This window comes from Mustela erminea, chromosome 9 (assembly GCF_009829155.1).
Source record: "Mustela erminea isolate mMusErm1 chromosome 9, mMusErm1.Pri, whole genome shotgun sequence".
NCBI classification, from domain to species: Eukaryota; Metazoa; Chordata; class Mammalia; order Carnivora; family Mustelidae; genus Mustela; species Mustela erminea.
Window position 1 is genome coordinate 52247367 of NC_045622.1, and position 18373 is coordinate 52265739.

Sequence of the window (18373 nt, forward strand, 5' to 3'; positions counted from 1 at the left end):
TTGATAATATTACCTCATGTTTACCTCATAGGGTTGTCATGATGCCCAGATGTGTTACTAACTATGGAAATACTTTTAAATTATAAAGTACTAGACTTTGTAATTGTAGGAGGTGGTTGTAGTATGTAATGTATACACACACACACATATATGTCACAGCAAGAAAATCTAAGATTCTTTTTGGATACTTCCCTTTTGAGGGCTTCCAGCTCTGCTAGTCTTGGTAACATTGTTGGCTAAATACTTTGAATCTAACTGTATGGACACAGATCCACTGATAGGCCCACTCCCAAGACCAGTATTTATAGGGTAACTGCTAAAACTTGTGTGGAGTATTTTCATGGAATAATAAGAAATTTGGATGGCTTCAGTATATGCTACTTATAGATAATTTTGCTTGTCTGTAATAAAATACAGAGTTAAGCAAGCCAGTTGTTACTAACTTTAGTTTTGAATTTACTCCTTTTTTTGAAAGATTTTATTTATTTGTCAGAGACAGAGAGAGCGGTAGGCAGAGGGAGAAGCAGGCTCCCAGCTGAGCAAGTTGCCCCATGCCAGACTCACTCCTGGGACCCTGGGATAATGACATGAGCTGAAGGCAGATGTTTAACAAGCTGAGCCACCCAAGTGTCCCTGAATTCACATTTTATTTATTTATGTATCTGTCAGAGAGCACAAGCAGGGGAAACAGCAGGCAGAGGGAGAAGCAGACTCCCCGCCAAGCAAGGAGCCCCATGCAGGACTCTATCCCAGGACCCTGGGATCATGACCTGAGCCAAAGACAGACATTCAATGAACTGAGCCACTCAGGCGTCCCTGAATTCACATTTTAAGCTTTGTTTTGGTTGGTGAATATTTAAAAATTCAGAACAATTCTATCATTCATCAATTTTTTTCATTCAACATTTATTGAGCATCTGTAGTGTCCTGTATGTGTATGTGTGAGGGGATGTTTTAGAGGGATAATTCAGTGATAAATCTTTATCTGAGTTGGCAGTTTAGAAGAGTAATTCTTTTTTTTTTTTTTTTAAGATTTTATTTATTTATTTGACAGAGAGATCAAAAGTAGGCAGAGAGGTAGAGAGAGAGGAGGAAGCAGACTCTCCGCTGAGTAGAGAGCTGGATGCGGGGCTTGATCCCAAGACCCTGAGGTCATGACCTGAGCCGAAGGCAGAAGCTTTAACCCATTGAGCCACCCAGGCGCCCCTAGAAGAGTAATTCTTAAGGCAGGATCCTTCACATTTTCCATTTTTGTACCCGACAGGATCTGAAATTTATCTATGTAAAGCTATATGAATAATGAATTGCAATGGTGAGTTGAAAGGGTTTCCACTTAGGTGACTTTAAATTGAGTCAGGTGCTTTCTGTTTTAAATTCAATGATTTGATCCAGATAGCTCCAAATTATATAAGTAATTAGGTTTGTACTTCAAAAATAATTAACAATTTAATCTTACTGATAATAATCGTTGCTATTTTTTTTTTTTAAAGATTTTATTTACTTGACAGACAGAGATCACAAGTAGGCAGAGGCAGACAGAGGAAGGGAAGCAGGCTCCCCACTGAGCAGAGAGCCCAATATGGGACTCGATCCCAGGACGCTGGGATCAGGACCTGAGCCAAAAACAGAGGCTTTAACCCACTGAGCCACCCAGGCGTCCCTCATTGTTATATTGATAGAGTCCCTAGCCTGCTAAGCTAGGCACTTTTAGTTATATGCACATATTTAGACATATATAACCTCATAAACACTCAGTTTTTGCAAATAATTTTGATTTCTTCTAAACTCTTGTAAGTAGGTGTTCCATTATTCATTTTATAAGTAACAAAATAAGGTTTAGGAAAGTGATATACCTTATCAGAGGCTACATAGATAGTAAATGACACTTCGTGGTCTAAAACCCATGTGGATTCTCTTCCTACTGATGGTCTAGTTACACATTGAGAACTGTGGTTGTACTGTTAATGCCCTGATTTACTAGTTCCACTGTGTAAACAGAGGTAAACTCCCCCACTCCAATCCTTGAGTAGACAAAACTGTCATCAGATAAATTGCATATAGTTTTCAGAACACATGTTCATCAAGTCAACAAACACTGAGCATAGTCTCTTGTCTTCAAAAGAGTTGATAGTCTGGTAAGTTGACATAAGCAATCAGTTAATTACATTTCCTGCTACTCCAAGGAAAGGGCACCTAACATAGTGAAAGAAAGCTTCATGGAGAAGGTGATTTCTAAACTGAGCATGGAATGGTAAATATAAGTTAACTAGGTAAATAAGTTGGGAAGGAGAAATATAAGCAGAGATACAGAAGGAGTATAATTACCATGCATGCTAATTTACTAAACTACAATATCATATAATATAAGCAGTTAATACTTGTTGGTTTGGGGGCAGATAATATTAAATGTGGGGGATGTGCAACAAGATAAAACTAGGGAGGAAAGCAGAAGCCAGGTTCTTCAAGAACTTATATGGAATGATAAGTCTTTAAATTTAAGTCCCATCTTGTGCAAAAAATCAATAGTCTCTATTCTCCTTGGCTTCTAGCAGGATGAAAAATTTCAGATGTAGCTTGTTTCAGAAAATTCAAAACCATGTGAAAGGTGGGTTTTCAGTTATCCATAACTTTCCTGCTGAGGTAAAGAAAGAAAGTTGATTGCCAGGTAAGCAGCTCCATGGGACAATTTAGAATACAGCTTTACTGTGAAACTGATTATGGTAATTGGTTTTCTATCTAGAATATAGTCCTTAGTTCAGTGATTTCTTCTTAAGATGTTTAATTTCTCTTTTCAGTAAGGGCTAAACCTTTTTTTTATAAGACTGTAGAAGTGTTTAACCTTAAAAATGATAATATTTTCAGGGGCGTCTGGGTGGCTCAGTGGGTTAAAGCCTCTGCCTTCGGCTCAGGTCATGATCTCAGGGTCCTGGGATCAAGCCCCACATCAGGCTCTCTGCTCAGCAGGGAGCCTGTTTCCCCCCCTCTCTACCTGCCTCTCTGCCTACTTGTGATCTCTGTCTGTCAAGTAAATAAATTTTAAAAAATCTTTAAAAAAAATGATAATATTTTCAGATAGATTGTAGGTTGTTATGTCCATAGCCATAAGAGCTAGTCTTTCCCAGTACACATGCAGATGTCTTAGTGGCTGTTTTATATCTCACGGGGTAGCTCCTTTTTTGAGGGGTGGGGTAGGGCTTACTTTTCTTTGTCATCTAACTGGGTAGAAGCTAGAGGCTAGTGCATAGACTTAAGTTATTGTTGAGTATCTATGACTGAGCAGTTTTGTTCTGAAAACAGGTTCAACACACTTGTTTATTAAATATTATATCATGGTTTTCTTGGTGTTACAAATACAGGTTGTTAAGTAGTAGTAATAGTACAGTCAGAGAGATCTTACTGGAATGTATTTATTTTGGCTAAAGTAGACAATGGGGCACCTGAGTGGCTTAGTGGGTTAAGCCTCTGCCTTAGGCTCAGGTCATGATCTCAGGGTTTTGGGATCGAGTCCCTCATCAGGCTCTGTGCTCAGCAGGGAGCCTGCTTCTCCTCTCTCTCTGCCTGCCTCTCTGCCTACTTGTGATCTCTCTCTGTCAAATAAATAAAATCTAAAAAAAAAAAAAAGTAGACAAGTATGTACATGTTTTTCTGATTTGTGGGTTGTACTTTATGATGAATTCATCTTTTTGGTCCACATCTGCTCCTCTAGCACTTTCACGAATGTGGCATCATTTATCCAGCTGAAAATCCAGAGGCATTTGGGAATTCTTTCTGTGTCCCATATCCAGTGAATCATCAGCTCTTACCAGTTCCACCTTCTTGTCAGCTCTGGAATTGCTCCCTTCTCTATTTCTACTGGGTTTGTACTAGTTTAGGTCTCAACATTTTTCAAGCAGATTTTTATGCTATAGGGCTCTTGGTAATTATGGACTAAAATGGAAAGGTTTACATATTCTCAGGTAATACAGGAGATTTATTGCAAATAATGATAACGTAATTTTTTGAGGCTAGAATTTGGATAATACCCTTTCTTTGCTACTGTGTTGGGAGAAAGCTCAGCTAATGGCCCTGGAGAGGGCCGTTGAGACTAGGGATTTAGAGTAGTTCACTGTGATGTCATTAAAACTTCTTTCTTGGGGCACCTGGCTGGCTCAGCCAATAGAGCACATGGCTCTTGATCTCAGGGTTGTGAGTTCAAGCCCCATGCTGGGCGTAGAGCTTACTTAAAAAACAATACAAAACAGAAACTTAATTCTTTATTAGGAAAAAAGTGCCCCCTAAAAAGCCAACTGTTTTTTGTTTTTTTTTTAAATTTTTATTTTTTAACATTTAATGTATTATTAGCCCCAGGGGTACAGGTCTGTGAATCGCCAGGCTTACACACTTCATAGCACATACCTTCCCCAATGTCCATAACCCAACCACCCTCTCCCTACCCCACCCTGCGCCCCGGCAACCCTGTTTGTTTTGTGAGATTAAGAGTCTCTTATGGTTTGTCTCCCTCCTGATCCCACTTGTTTCATTTATTCTTTTCCTACCCCCCAAACCCCCCATGTTGCCTCTCAACTTCCTCATATGAGGGAGATCATATGATAATTGTCTTTCTCTGATTGACTTATTTTGTAAAAAAAGCCAACTGTTAATGGTGGTGGTGAAATTAAAAAGAAAGTTGAAGAGGTCTTGAAAATTTAGAGTTCTTATTCATAAAATTGATGTTTGAATTAAAAACATGAATGTTAGATTTTATATTGATCAGATCTGTTTAACAAAGAAGGCAATCAATGGTACCATGTAGAAATAAGAAAAAGTAGATTTGAAACTACTTAAGTAAAAATAATACAACAGTTGCTCTCCTGGAGTTGTAGAAAAGGTATTAACTTGGGTAAGGATATTCCCATAGAACATGTAAGTTTCTATGGAAAAAGTGATTGGAGAAGTTTGATCCTCTATAAGAATTTCCATATTTACTAACTTAGGAATTAGAGAAAGGTGCCAGTATATTCTTGAAGAATATCTAAGACCTGCTCTAATAGCCTGCCAACCTGTGTCTCTGATTCATTTTTATTTCTTTCTGGTCAGTTAGCCACATAGCTGCTAAGATGATGTTTATGAGTTGTAAATCTATGTTTTTTCCTTGTTTGAAATGAGCAAGTTACCAAATCTCTCAGCCTCAATTTCTCATCTAAAAAATGAGGATAATTTGGAGTGCCTGGCTGGCTCACTTGGTAGTGAATGTGACTCTTGATCTCAGTGTTGTGTTTGAGCCCCACGTAGGCAGAGAGATTACCTAAAAAAAAAAAAAAGAAAAGAAAATCAGGATCGTTTACCTTCTTCATGGGATTTTGTAGAAATAAATTTTTAGGGGCACCTGAGTGGTTCAGTGGGTTGATCCTCTGCCTTCGGTTCAGGTCATAATCTCAGGGTCCTGGGATGGAGCCCTGCATCGGGCTCTCTGCTCAGCAGGGAGCCTGCTTCTCCCCCTCTCTCTCTGCCTGCCTCTCTGCCTACTTGTGATTTCTGTCTGTCAAATAAACAAATAATATCTTTTTTAAAAAAAGAAATACATTTTTTAAGTATGAGTAAAATACTTTGTACACTATTGAGCTCATTATTGAGAAAATATCTGGTTATTCAGAATTATAGCAAACTCCTTCCATAACAGACATGACAAAGGGTCATGACAAAGGCCCTTTATGATCTGATCCCTAACCATCCTGCTTCATTTTTGGCTCCCCTGTCCTGCATCCCATTCATAGAGACACTTGATGTTTCCTGCATGACATTCTCTTTTTATGCATTTGTACTTGTGATTACCAGTTCCCTTTCCTCCTCTTTACACTGCTTGTTTTCTGAGTTTCCCATAGGAACCTTTATATGTGTATTGTAACATTTTATACCATCATACAGTTACCTGTTTACTTGTCAGTTTCTCTCACTAGTCTGTGAGGTCATTGAGTGTGGAATCCATGTCTTTCTTTTGTATTGCTATTCCTGGTAACCGTAGGCATATAACTGAGTGGTAGCTAAATAAATATCTGTTTAATTGAATGAGTGACTGAATGAACAAACGAATGGAAAACTAGAATGAAAAGGAATGCAGAGACTGTGGAGAGTAGCAGTTGAGGCAAAGGATTCGGGAAACTGGGTTTATAGCCCACCTCTGTAAATTATACTTCTTACGACTTCAAATGAGTCACTTAATCTTTTTATGCCTTTTTTTTAACTTTCTTTTCTTTTTTTCCCCAATATATAAAATGGGACTAATAATAGTATTTACTTCATAGGAGAACTAAATTAATACATGTATAAACAGTGTATGACATAGTAAGCTCTATTTAGCTGCTAGCTGCTGCTGCTAATGTTTTTATTATTTTGCTGATGATTCAGAACCTGTAAGCATCTTTACTGTCAAGAAATGTTATCTTTATGTATTTAAGTTGGCTGCAGACTTTGAATTTTAAGATAATATTCAGACCTTAAAAGTTGTTTAATTTGCCCTTGATTCTTTGTTTTTACAGGGCTCAATGGAACAAGTCAGTTCTCATTTCTTGGAGCAGACACTGGACAAGAAGCTCATGTCTGATCTTAGGGTAACTTGAATTCTTTGTTATTCAGACTGGGTTTCTGTAACTAATATCAGCTATCTGCAAGCTGTGTTGATTTAATTTTGCAGCCTAGATATTTATCAAATAAATGTTGGGTGACTAGATTATACTTTAGCATAAAATCTTAGTAACTTGAACCAAATTACAAGTTATTTCATTAAATTTTAAATTATTTTAATGTAATACTTTGCACAGGTTGTGTTTTACAAAGAAAAGGTAAGATTAACTTCTGTTTGTTAGAAACTACAAAGACCTGGGGCGCCTGGGTGGCTCAGTGGTTTGGGCTGCTGCCTTCGGCTCGGGTCATGATCTCAGGGTCCTGGGATCGAGCCCCGCATCGGGCTCCCTGCTCCGCAGGAAGCCTGCTTCCCTCTCTCTCTCTCTCTCTCTCTCTGCCTGCCTCTCTGCCTACTTGTGATCTCTGTCTGTCAAATAAATAAATAAAATCTTTAAAAAAAAAAAAAGAAACTACAAAGACCTGGTCTTGTTTTGTGAGACTATATGACTGACATGTCAGGACAGTCCTTTTCTGCAGCAGTTTCCCTGAAAGAGTGAGTAAATTCTTTCTCTGAACAGTAACAAAGCACGGAATGCCTTTCAGCCTTGACCACATTCTCTGATGTAATTGTCAGGACTAAATATGAGTCAATATTGTCATTATCTTAATCTTTAAATTATAAACATGATAATAAAGAGTTCAGAACCTTTGGCAAATAGAAGGAAAGCAAACAATTTACCCATATTCACACTACTCTAGGACTCCTGTTCATTTTGGTGTATTTCTCTCCAGCTCTTACGCATATTTTAAACACTGAATCATTGTATTCAGATAATTTTATAGTCTACTTTTATATTTATCACTACATCATATGCTTTTTTTTATATAGTCAACTTTATACTTAGCATTTTTACTGATTATGTAATATATTAAGTAGATGTGACATTTTTTAGCCCTATCTTACGTATTTAGATTCTCCCATTTTTCTACCATTATAAAGGAATATCATCTTCATGCATATTAGATCTTTTCTTCTTTTAAGTCATTCCATAAGATAAATTTCTCGGAGTGGTTGAGGAGTTTCTGTCTGTGCTTAATGAAACATTGCCTTATGGATTTCCTGAAGGGTGTTGCCTTCATTTGAGGTTGGTGATTAAGTGTCCTTTGTGTATGCTGGAGTAGAAATGTAAAAAAACAGCATGCTCATAGTAAATGTGGAAGGATGGGTTATGCAGGGGTTTCCAAGATACGTCACAAGGTACAAACTTTACTACTGGGTCTGGCCCACATCTTTGTAGGCTTGGGTACTATATTTCACCAGTGCCTTTGAGATGCTCAGCCATAAGGATGTGGACTCACACCAGGAAGGTTCATAAGAGGCTGATACATAAAGCAGAATGGCAGTTTATTCATGATGAGATCCATATGGTTGATTGGACTGGATATTTTCTTTAGCTGATTCCCTCTTCGGCATTCTAGGCAGAAAGTGAATTTACCAGAAGGTTGCATGGTGAGTGCAGTGTTGCTCAAATAGAGCACAGTGTTTCCAAATTCAAACTCACTTCTGTTGGGACTAAAAAAAAATTCTTTTCTAGGGCCAGTTTATTATCAACCCAGGATGGTGCTAGAGGGACACTGCTATTATTTATGCCTCTGGTTCTCCCTTTCCTGTGTTATGTACACAGTGACAAACATAACCACTTACCTGATGAGCACATTCTTTTGCTATCTTTAATAAGATTACATCCGCTGTGACAGACCTGTGAACCTTTGGTTTTTCTTGACATTCAGTTTGCATTTCTTTGTTCTGATTGATTGAGTACTTTTTTTTTTTTTTAATGTGACTATCAGAAAGCAGTCATATTTCCTATTTTCCCATGTTCTCAGAATACATCTTACCTTTCCCTCATGAACTTCCTGCAAGTGCTAATTGTCATTGTCCTTTACAGAGAAAACGCACTGCACATGAACGTGCCAAGGAGCTTTACAGCTCAGGAGAGTTTTCCAGTGGCAGAAAGTGGGGAGATGATGCTCCCAAGGAAGAAATAGATACAGGAGCTGTGAATTTGATTGAATCAGGAGCTTGTGGAGCCTTTGTTCATGGATTGGAAGATGAAATGTATGGTAAGTATGACTGCATCATAACTGTGCCATTTACTGAGTGCCTGCCATGGATCAGGTGTTGCACTGGTTAGTGTACATGAAGGGTCTCATTTAGTCTTCATAGTCACTCCATGAAGTACCTACTATTACTTAATTTTAAAAGCAGAAGTGACGGGGTACCTGGGTGGCTCAGTGGGTTAAAGCCACTGCCTTCGGCTCATGGTCCTGGAGCCCTGGAATCGAGGCCCACATCAGGCTCTCTGCTTAGCAGGGAGCCTGCTTCCTCCTTTCTCTCTGCCTGCCTCTCTGCCTACTTGTGATCTTTGTCTGTCAAATAAGTAAATAAAATCTTTTAAAAAAATAAAAAAAAAAAAAAAAACCCAGATGTGGGGCCCATGTGGTATAATACAGTGGTTAAGAGCATGGACTTTGGATTCAGTCAATCTAGTTTTCCAGTATTTCTATAAAACAAGGTTAATAATTAGTGTTTCTGAATTGTGAGAATTAAACGAGATTATATGTGCACAAAATACTTGGCATAATACATGACCCATTTGGGGCACCTGGGTGGCTCAGTGGGTTAAGCCTCTGCCTTTGGCTTAGATCATGATCTCAGGGCCCTGGGATCAAGCCCTGCATCGGGCTCTCTGCTCAGCAGGGAGCCTGCTTCCTCCTCTCTCTCTGCCTGCCTCTCTGCCCAGTTGTGATCTCTGTTTGTCAAATAAATAAATAAAATCCTTAACAAAAATACATGACCCATTTATAATAAGCACTTAATAATTGGTAATAAAAATTGATATTACTGATATTGATAACAATAACTTGTTACTGGTCACCCAGCCAGTAAGAGACAGAAGCAAGATTTAAACCAGGTGTCTGACCTCAAAGCCTTTATTATTTTGACTAACGCAGATTTTCTTTCACCTTCATTTTTTTTTTTTAAAGATTTTATTTATTTATTTTAGAGAGAAAGTGTGCAAGAGTGGGGAGGGACAGAGAGGGAGGGAAGGGGAAGGGAAGAGAATTCCAAGCAGACTGCACTGAGCATGGAGTCCAATGCAGGGCTCAGTCTCAAAGCCCTGAGATGAAATCAAGAGTCTGATGCTCAACTGACTGAGCCACCCAGGCGCCTCTCACCTTCATTTTTGAAAGATATTTTCACTGGAAATTGAACTCCAGTTTAATAAGGTGGGGTTGTGTGTGTGTGTGTGTGTATGTGTGTGTGTGTGTCCCACCCTGCCATGTTCTTTTCCTGTTTGCACTCTTTCTGTTGAGAAGTCTGCTGCCATTTTTTATATTTGTTCTTTACATGATGTGTCTTTCTATGGTTTTTTTAAATTTAAATTCAAGTTAGTTAATTATAATATATTATTAGTATATATTATTAATATATTAAGTATATCAATGTATTATATATTAATAATAATATAATAATGTATATTATTAAGAATATTAATACATTATTAGTTTCATTTTAGTGATTCATGAGTCCTGTGTAACACCCAGTGGTCATTACATCAAGTGCCCTCCTTAATGCCTATCACCCAATTACTCCATCCCTCCTCCCACCTCCCCTCCAACAAACCTCATTTCCCTATAGTCAAGAGTTTCTTATGGTTTGCCTTCCTCTCTGTTTTCATCTTATTTTTCCTTCCTTTCCCCTGTGTTCATCAGTTTTGTTTCTTAAAGTCCACATACGAGTGAAATAATTTTGGTATTTGTCTTTCTCTGACTGACTTATTTTGCTTAGCAGAATACTCTCTAGTTCCATCCATGTTGTTGCTAACGGCAGTGGTCCATTCTTTTTGATGGCTGACTAATATTCCATTGTATGCGTATACTGCATCTTCTTTATCCATCTCCAGTTGCTTTTAGGATTTTTCTCTGTCATCGGTTTTAAGCAGTTTAATTGTGATGTGTCTTGGTGACATTTCTTCATGTTTCTTATGCTTGAAGTTTGTTGCTTCTTAGATCTGTGGGTTTATAGTTTTCATCACATTGGAAAATCTTGGGCCATTTACTTCTTCATATATTTTGTGGTCTCATGTTTCTTTGGTGACTCCAGACACACATATATTAGACTACTGAGGTTGTTCTGGAACTCACTGATGCTCCATCCCCCCTACTTTTTTAAGAGAAATAGTGGGGGGAGGGACAAAGGAAGAGAGAGAATCTTAAGCAGGCTCCATGCCCAGTGTAGAGCCCAATACAGGGCTTAATCCCACAACCCTGAGATCATGACCTGAGTAGAAGTCAAGAGTCAGATGCTTAACCGACTAAGCCATCCAGCTGCCCCTCCATCCTGATTTTTTTTCTGTTTTTCTCCTTTCCTTTTGGATAATATTCATTGTTATGTCTCGGGAGTTCATTAATCTTTTCTTCAGCCATCTGTATTCTGATTTTAATCCCATCCAGTGTATTTTTCATCTCCGACCTTGTAGTTTTCATTCATATAAATTCAATTAGAATTTGGGTTTGTTTAGTATCTCTCATGTATCTGCTTAATCTCCTTGATCTTTCCTTTAACTTTGTCAACAGAGAATGCATTTACAATAACTATCCTAATGTTGTTGTTTATTAAATCTTTGTTTGTGTGATTTCTGTGTTGGTTTTGATTGATTTTTCTCCTTATTGTGTATATTTTCCTACTTCTGTGCAGAGCTAGCAATTTTCAATTGAATGCCAGCCATTGTGAATTTTACTTTGTTGGGTAATGAACATTGTTATAGTCCTACATTCTTGAACTTAGTTCTGGGATGCATTTATTTCAGGTCTTATTTTTAAGCTTTGTTAAGAGGAACTGAAACAGCACTTAGTCTGGGGCTCATTTTACTCCCAACTCAAACAAACTCTTCTGAAGAAGCAGTTGTAGACCATTTTTGAGCTTTGGAGATTGTTCCCTGTAGCCCTGCTTAACGGTTCTTTCTCAGACCTCAATTTCTTAACAGATCAGGACTCAGCTGATGACTTGAGGAGGACCCTCTGCAGATCTCCAAAGTGCTCCATGTGTGGTACTCTCCATTTTGGTACTTTGCCTTACGAACTCTGTCCACATTGGCCTTTCCAGACTCCTAGCTCTATCTTCTCAATGTAGGGAGACCTGGAACCTGGAAAAGCTTCCCAGATAATAAACTGGTAAATTCTGGAGCTTACCTAATTTATTTCCTCCCTCTCAGGGATCATTACTCTTTATTTTCTGATGTCCAGTGTGTTGAATACTGTTGTTTCTGTTTTTTATTTCTGTTTTTAGTTGTTTTAGATAGATAAATCTTGTAGAAAGAAGTTCTGCAAAGCTCTTGTATAATTTCCATTATATCTATCTGTCTCACATAAAGAATGTCATTGTTTTGAGGTTATTGACTACAACTATCTCATTTTCAGTAATTGTAACAGATCAGGAGAGATAATGTTGATTGTTCAAATTTTATAGTAAATTTATATCAGAGGATTAGAACTCAGGTCTTTAAAATGCCTGTAAAAAATTACCTCAGAGTAGAACTTCTTAGAAGGGCAAGAATTACTTTTTGAAAGATCATTTTCTGTTATAAGATATAAGAATTGGGTTTCCTTCTCTAGTTAGCTATAAGGTTTTCAGTGTATGGGTGTCTTCCCCACTTCCTTAAAGTTCTCTTTATGCCACTTTGCTTTCATGAAAAAAACCTACATTAGTACCTGTTTTTGTTAACCAAAAGAAATCCAAAACGGAGTTTCGTTTTTATGAAAAAAGTCATTACCATACCCATATAAGTCTTCTAAAAGTGAGGTGACACAAAGTGAACTTTTGGAAAGTGGGAGATACTCTGCTTTACATCATCATTTACACTCTGCTTTACATTGTTTCACCTAAAAGAAAGGTTTCATTGTTTCACTCTTCTTTTGGATAATGGAGGAAACTTGTATAGAGAAATTAGTTAAAGCAGCCTCTGCTTTTTTGTTTTCTGTGAACTGGATACACGAATTACACTTTAAATGGTATTTCATAATAAAGAAGTCATTATTAATACCCATTTTATCCTAAGACAAGTAACTAGAGCCTATTTTATTTAGTTTCTGCAAGCATTTTTACTTTATTTAATTTTGCAAATTGAATTTCATCACTATTAATATTTATGTTATTTAGTTCTACGTAAGTTTGTCACTAAGGGTGTTTTTTTTTTTGTTTTGTTTTTAAGACTTATTTATTTATTTATTTAGAAAGAATGAATGGGGGAGGGAGAGTGGGAAGGAGAGAATCTCAAGCAGACGCTGCACTGAGCCATGACCCTGCAATCATGACCTGAGCAGAAACTGAGAGTCAGACACTTAACTGTCACTAAGGTTTAATTAAAGGAACTTAACTTTGGAAAGCAAATATATCATAACCAGTATCAGTTATGCTGGCTTTCTTAGTATATTTCTAAAATTCTGGGTGAATTAGAGACATGCTGCTGGGAATGAAACAGTGCCTTATTTCATTAGCTGTGGACTCTAGTATTATACATTCTTTTAGTCCTCTAGAAGGGAGGCCTTCTTCCTTTCTTTTGGCTTAGCACCTCCCTTAGGTATTGTTTTAGAGGTCACTTGTTCCAGAAAGCTGCCTCTGATCCAACTTAGTGGGCTACATACCGCTTTTGCATTTTCTTAAACTCCCTGTGCTTTTTACTGTACTGCTCATCAATCACTTTGTAATCCAATTAACTATTCTTGTCTGTAGGCGCTGGGAGGCCATCTCTTTCTTGTTCACCCTTGTGTCTTCAGTACTAAGCACAAAGCCAGGATTTGATTGCACATGTTAAGGCACCAGAGGATTTTTTTTCCCTTTCCCTTTAGCATAGCTGATTCCTTTTCCTCTGCCCTGGACCCTTAAGGAGAATGTAATACATTTTCAACATTCCAAAGAGTCCAGTAGAAATTGTTGATTTTCCAGACTACACATACAAAGAGCAACACAAAAGTTTCTTTGTTTCTGCTTAAAATTGCATCCCCTTAGGTCCACACTGATTATCTGCTGATGATCAGGAGTGTCTGTGTGATTCACTTTGTGGACTTGCAAGAGTTACACATGATTTAGTGTGGTGTAATGGGTAAAGCCCTAGGCAGAGGACCCAGCATTTAACACATTTCGGCCCATTTCTGGCTTTCTTTGTAATTGTTAGCAATTTCATGTTTAAATTACCTTATTATGAAGTGTAGCAAATCTTTCAGTTCTGATGAAGGGAAGAATTCATTGCTACCAAGAAAAATCCCAAGTCATCTCGCTTTAATGTAGTAACTCTGCTTTTAAAGTGTCTGTAAGACCTTTCTTACACACACAAAAAATTATATTTCTGAGTTTTAACCACAGCTTGAGGGTTTTTTTCCTTTCTTTTTAAAAACTGTACGTTTTGTTGCAGAACCATGTGGGAACCTTTGGAGCAGAACAAGCATGTATGGAAATCTTGTGAGCATAGTCTGTAGCTTACTTACCTCTTATCTTTGTATCAAGACTCTTAGCTTTTTCCTAAGGCTCTTAGCAAGGCTGTTAGCTCTGGGCGTGTAGTATGCATTCAGGAACTATTTCTAGTGAATGAATGAAGGGCTTTCTGGAATCAGTGGCTTTTCTGTTATGTGTTCAGGCCATACAGGGTGGGTAGAAGACATGCCTCTGTTTTCAAGGCGCTTGTAAGATCCATACCTGTGCTGTAGCTAAGATCTACTGAGCTTTTAACATACCCCAGCCTCTAACTACTCTGTAAGGAAATGAGTATTATCTCTGTTGAAGGTGAAAAAATTGAGGTTGCTAGGAAGTTAAGTTACTTATTCAAGATCACCCTTCAAATTAGTGGAGGAATTACTCTTCACAATTTACTGTGAGACCTTTAACGTTCCAAAGCATGTATCCTTAACCACTACATGATGCTAGTCTAGAATCAGCAGACCTGGGTACTAGTCTTATCTCTGCTCTCACTCATTTTAAGGCAAGTTAATTCACTTTGCTGAATCTTATCTCTAAGATGAGAACATGATATCTAGTCTGTTTTAATCTTAATTATTTAAAATTTGCTTTTTGAAAAAAGTACTGAGTGGAGAACGGTGGTTGTTGTACTAAGGTAAACAAGAACTTTGTTTTCAAGGTGCAGTTACTGAAGACAGACATGTGACTTGATATCGTTTGCATGTCAGGATCTAAACCTCAGTCCCCATGACACCAAAGTCCTTTTTCTGAGATCAGTGTGAAGGTGGTAGCTGAGTCTGTGGGCATGGAGGAAATCTCCCAGAGAGAGTTTGTTAATGGAGAAGAGTAGAAAGTTAAAGATAAACCAGAAAGAGAAGGAATCCTTGGATTTATCCCATGGCTCATAACCTAATGCATAGCCTTATTTGTCCCCTTTTGTCTAGAGGTCCGCATTGCTGCTGTGGAGGCTCTCTGCATGCTGGCCCAGTCTTCACCCTCTTTTGCGGAGAAGTGCCTTGATTTCTTGGTTGACATGTTTAATGATGAAATCGAGGAAGTACGTCTGCAGTCCATACACACCATGAGAAAAATCTCCAACAATATCACTCTCCGAGAGGATCAGCTTGACACTGTCCTGGCTGTGTTAGAGGTGAGTCTTCACAGTTTGTTACTCATTTCTTCATCGGTACCTATGGAGAGCCACTTTATCTGTAAACCGGGCACTATGGGGCACCTAGGTGCTGCAGTCCGTTGGACGTACTATTCTTGGTTCTGGCTTAGGTCATGATCTCAGGGTTGTGGGCTCGAGCCCCATGTCAGGCTCCACACTCAGCACTGAGTCTGCTTGAGACTCTCTCTCTCTCTCTCTGCCCCTACCTCCCCTGCCCCCATGCAAGCTCTCTCTCTCTCTCAAATAAATAAGCAGTCTTTAAACCAGGCATTGTTCTGGGTACTAGTGATGCAGTAGTATATGGGCAGTGCAGTTCGGCCTTCTCAGCACACAACTCCAAGGTAGAGGAGACTTGCTGTTAAACAGGAAACTCAAAGAAAGCTTAGCATTGCTGTCATCAGGAAAGGACAGGGGTCCCTGCGGTAAGGTTGTGAGATGGGGAAGGAAGAAGGAATACGGTAGTGGACACTTGGAGGAGTAGTGAAATTGGTAAGGCCCTTTCTTAGGAAGAAATGGCACTGATGGTAGGGTGGAAGGCACCAGAGGGAGCAGTGTCCATGGGTCCAGAGGTAAGAGTGGGTGTGATGCATTTAAAGAATTAAAAGGAGGGGCCCCCGGGTGGCTCAGTTGTTAAGCATCTACCTTTGGCTCAGGTTATGATCCCAAGGGTCCTGGGATCAAGCCCCCACATGGGGCTCCCTGCTTGATGGGAAGCCTGCTTCTCCCTCTCCCACTCCCCCTGGTTGTGTTTCCTCTCTCACTCTTATCAAATAAATAAATAAAATCTTAAAAAAAATAGGAATTAAAGGAATTCATTGTAATAGCAGCGTGGAGCCGAAGTGTTGGAGGAAAAGTGGTTATAGATAAGGCAGGGGCTAAATAATGAAGAATTCTTTTCAGCCTTTGATTTGGTTTAATGCTTCTAGTTAATCTTCGGATGTTATAGCAGGAACAGATCTTAGGGAATCAACTCATTCAACCCTGGAGTTTTACAGAGAAGAAAGTAATTTGTTTGAGGTCACACTGTTGGTAAGTGGCTCTGCCACGATATGAACACAGATTTGCCTCCGAGGCTGTACAACTCGATGTGGTTCTTGAATTATTTTTCTAAAGTATCTGGATTTTATTTGTGAGTCCTGATGTTTTTCAGAATATTAATAAATGGGATTTGGCCTCTGGGTTTCTTTCTTGTTTCAGTTTGGTTTTGGTTTTTCAGATATTGTGAAAGAGAGAGTTATTGGGTATTTTAGTCATTATTACAGATTTCTGCTCCATACTCAAAAAACAGATTGGGTGCTTTGATTTTGAAGTTCCCCATCAGTTTTCTCAGCTGCTTAGCACTTCTGGTAAGGTTTTTCCTGAATTATAAGTCTGTGTTTATAATTTTTCACTCATTTTTTCCTAAGAAGATAAGTTTGCATTCTATGCATTATTTTCCTTGGGTGAGCTCTCTACCCTAGCCCTACCTTTCCTTTTTTGAATTCTTTCCCACCATTCCTCATCTTGAACTTGATACTGGAGTCACTCCCCTAATCATCATGCTTTTCCTCATCATTTTTCTTTCACTCTTTTTTTCCCTCTGCCTGCAAAAACTGCCACTTTTCACCTCGTAGACTTCTGCTTATTTTCAGATCTCTATTAGGCAGCGTGTTCCCTAAGTAACTCCACCCCAAGTGGGTTAAGTAGCACTCCTCTTCCTTCCTGTGTAACCCTGTGTCTAGTGTATATTAGGATGGTTTTGACAATTTAATTCTTTATTTCACAAGACTGAGAGCTTTGCACGATCCTGGCTTCTTTCAGTTTTTTATTTCTAGTGCCTTTTAGTGTCTGAAAACTGCTAGATGCTCAGGAAATGTTTGCTAACTATCTGAGATCTATTCCAAGCTATGTTTTGATGTACTGATTGTTCACAGAGCCATAAGCATGCTTACGCATTTCTTACTATAGTTTTCCCATTTTATCATTAATGGCAGGTTTTGTCTCAACTCCCTCTCCCTGATGTGAGTATGAGCTACCTAAGGAGAGTGACCTTGTTGTACCGCTTACCGTATTCCTTTCAGGGTTTGATGTGGTAACTTTACAGAGTGGATGCTTTGTAAACATGTCCTAAAACAAATCTGCATAGTCAGCTGCATAACTAGGAATTTCTTAAGGAACATAGTCAAAATTGTTCTCTTATTCTTTGAATTTTTTTTTTTTTTTTTTATTTGACAGACAGATCACAAGTAGGCAGAGAGGCAGGCAGAGAGAGAGAGAGGAGGAAGCAGGCTTCCCGCTGAGCAGAGAGCCCGATGTGGGGCTCGATCCCAGGACCCTGGGATCATGACCTGAGCCAAAGGCAGAGGCCCTAACCCTCTGAGCCACCCAGGCGCCCGAATATTGTTTTTTTGATACCGCCTATCAATGGTGGTGATTTGTTCATACAGGATACATTTTATCTGATGGGTAAGTTGACAACGTGTAAAACCAGACAGAGCTGAATCGAACTGTCAGTCCCTGTCTTTGGTCCCTGATCTTTTTACCTGAGTTTTTGTTTGTTTGTTGTTTATTTGTTAGTATTCATTGACCACCTTTTGTGTGCCAGACACTATGCCAGTGAGCAGAAACCATGGTACTGCTCTCATGGACCTTACAATTTAGGTATGAATGAGATAGACAAATATGACACAAATGAAGGTCTAATAATTAGGTGAATGAGGAGCGCATGACAAAAAGGAGTGAGGTCCCATGGGCGTCTGTCATGGAAGCACTTGGTCTTTGGGGGCTAAGGGGGTGTAGCAATCAGGGACAGCTTCTAAAACTGATATCTGAAAAAGGAATTAGACCCTAACTTGGTAGGAAAAGTTGGGAGTATGGGGTGTAAGAATATACCAGGCAGAGGAGCAGCAAGTTTAGAAATGATGGTAGGTGGAAGGAGACATGGCATAGTGGAGGGACCAAAAGAGGGCCTGGCTGTAACAGAGCTAGTGTGAGGGAAGAGTTAGGCTGGAGGGGCGCGTGGGACCAGCTCCTGCAGAGCTTTGAAAATCCTGTTAAGGGAAGAGCACCTGAAAGTTATTCAGGGTATCCTATCAGCTTTGTGACTT

At 38.9% G+C, this 18373-nt stretch overlaps 1 protein-coding gene across 2 annotated transcripts in view; it reads left to right on the top strand.

Annotated features, from left to right (window-relative positions):
- INTS4 (integrator complex subunit 4) overlaps positions 1-18373 on the top strand; it is a 113948-nt gene that overhangs the window by 53811 nt on the left and 41764 nt on the right. The window contains exons 9-12 of one of the 2 annotated variants that reach the window (XM_032358043.1): positions 3707-3856; positions 6516-6587; positions 8550-8724; positions 15061-15266. In XM_032358043.1, coding sequence (XP_032213934.1) covers positions 3707-3856; positions 6516-6587; positions 8550-8724; positions 15061-15266 — 603 coding nt within the window. The remainder of the gene's footprint in view (positions 1-3706; positions 3857-6515; positions 6588-8549; positions 8725-15060; positions 15267-18373) is intronic. The other variant, XM_032358045.1, reaches the window with a different exon arrangement.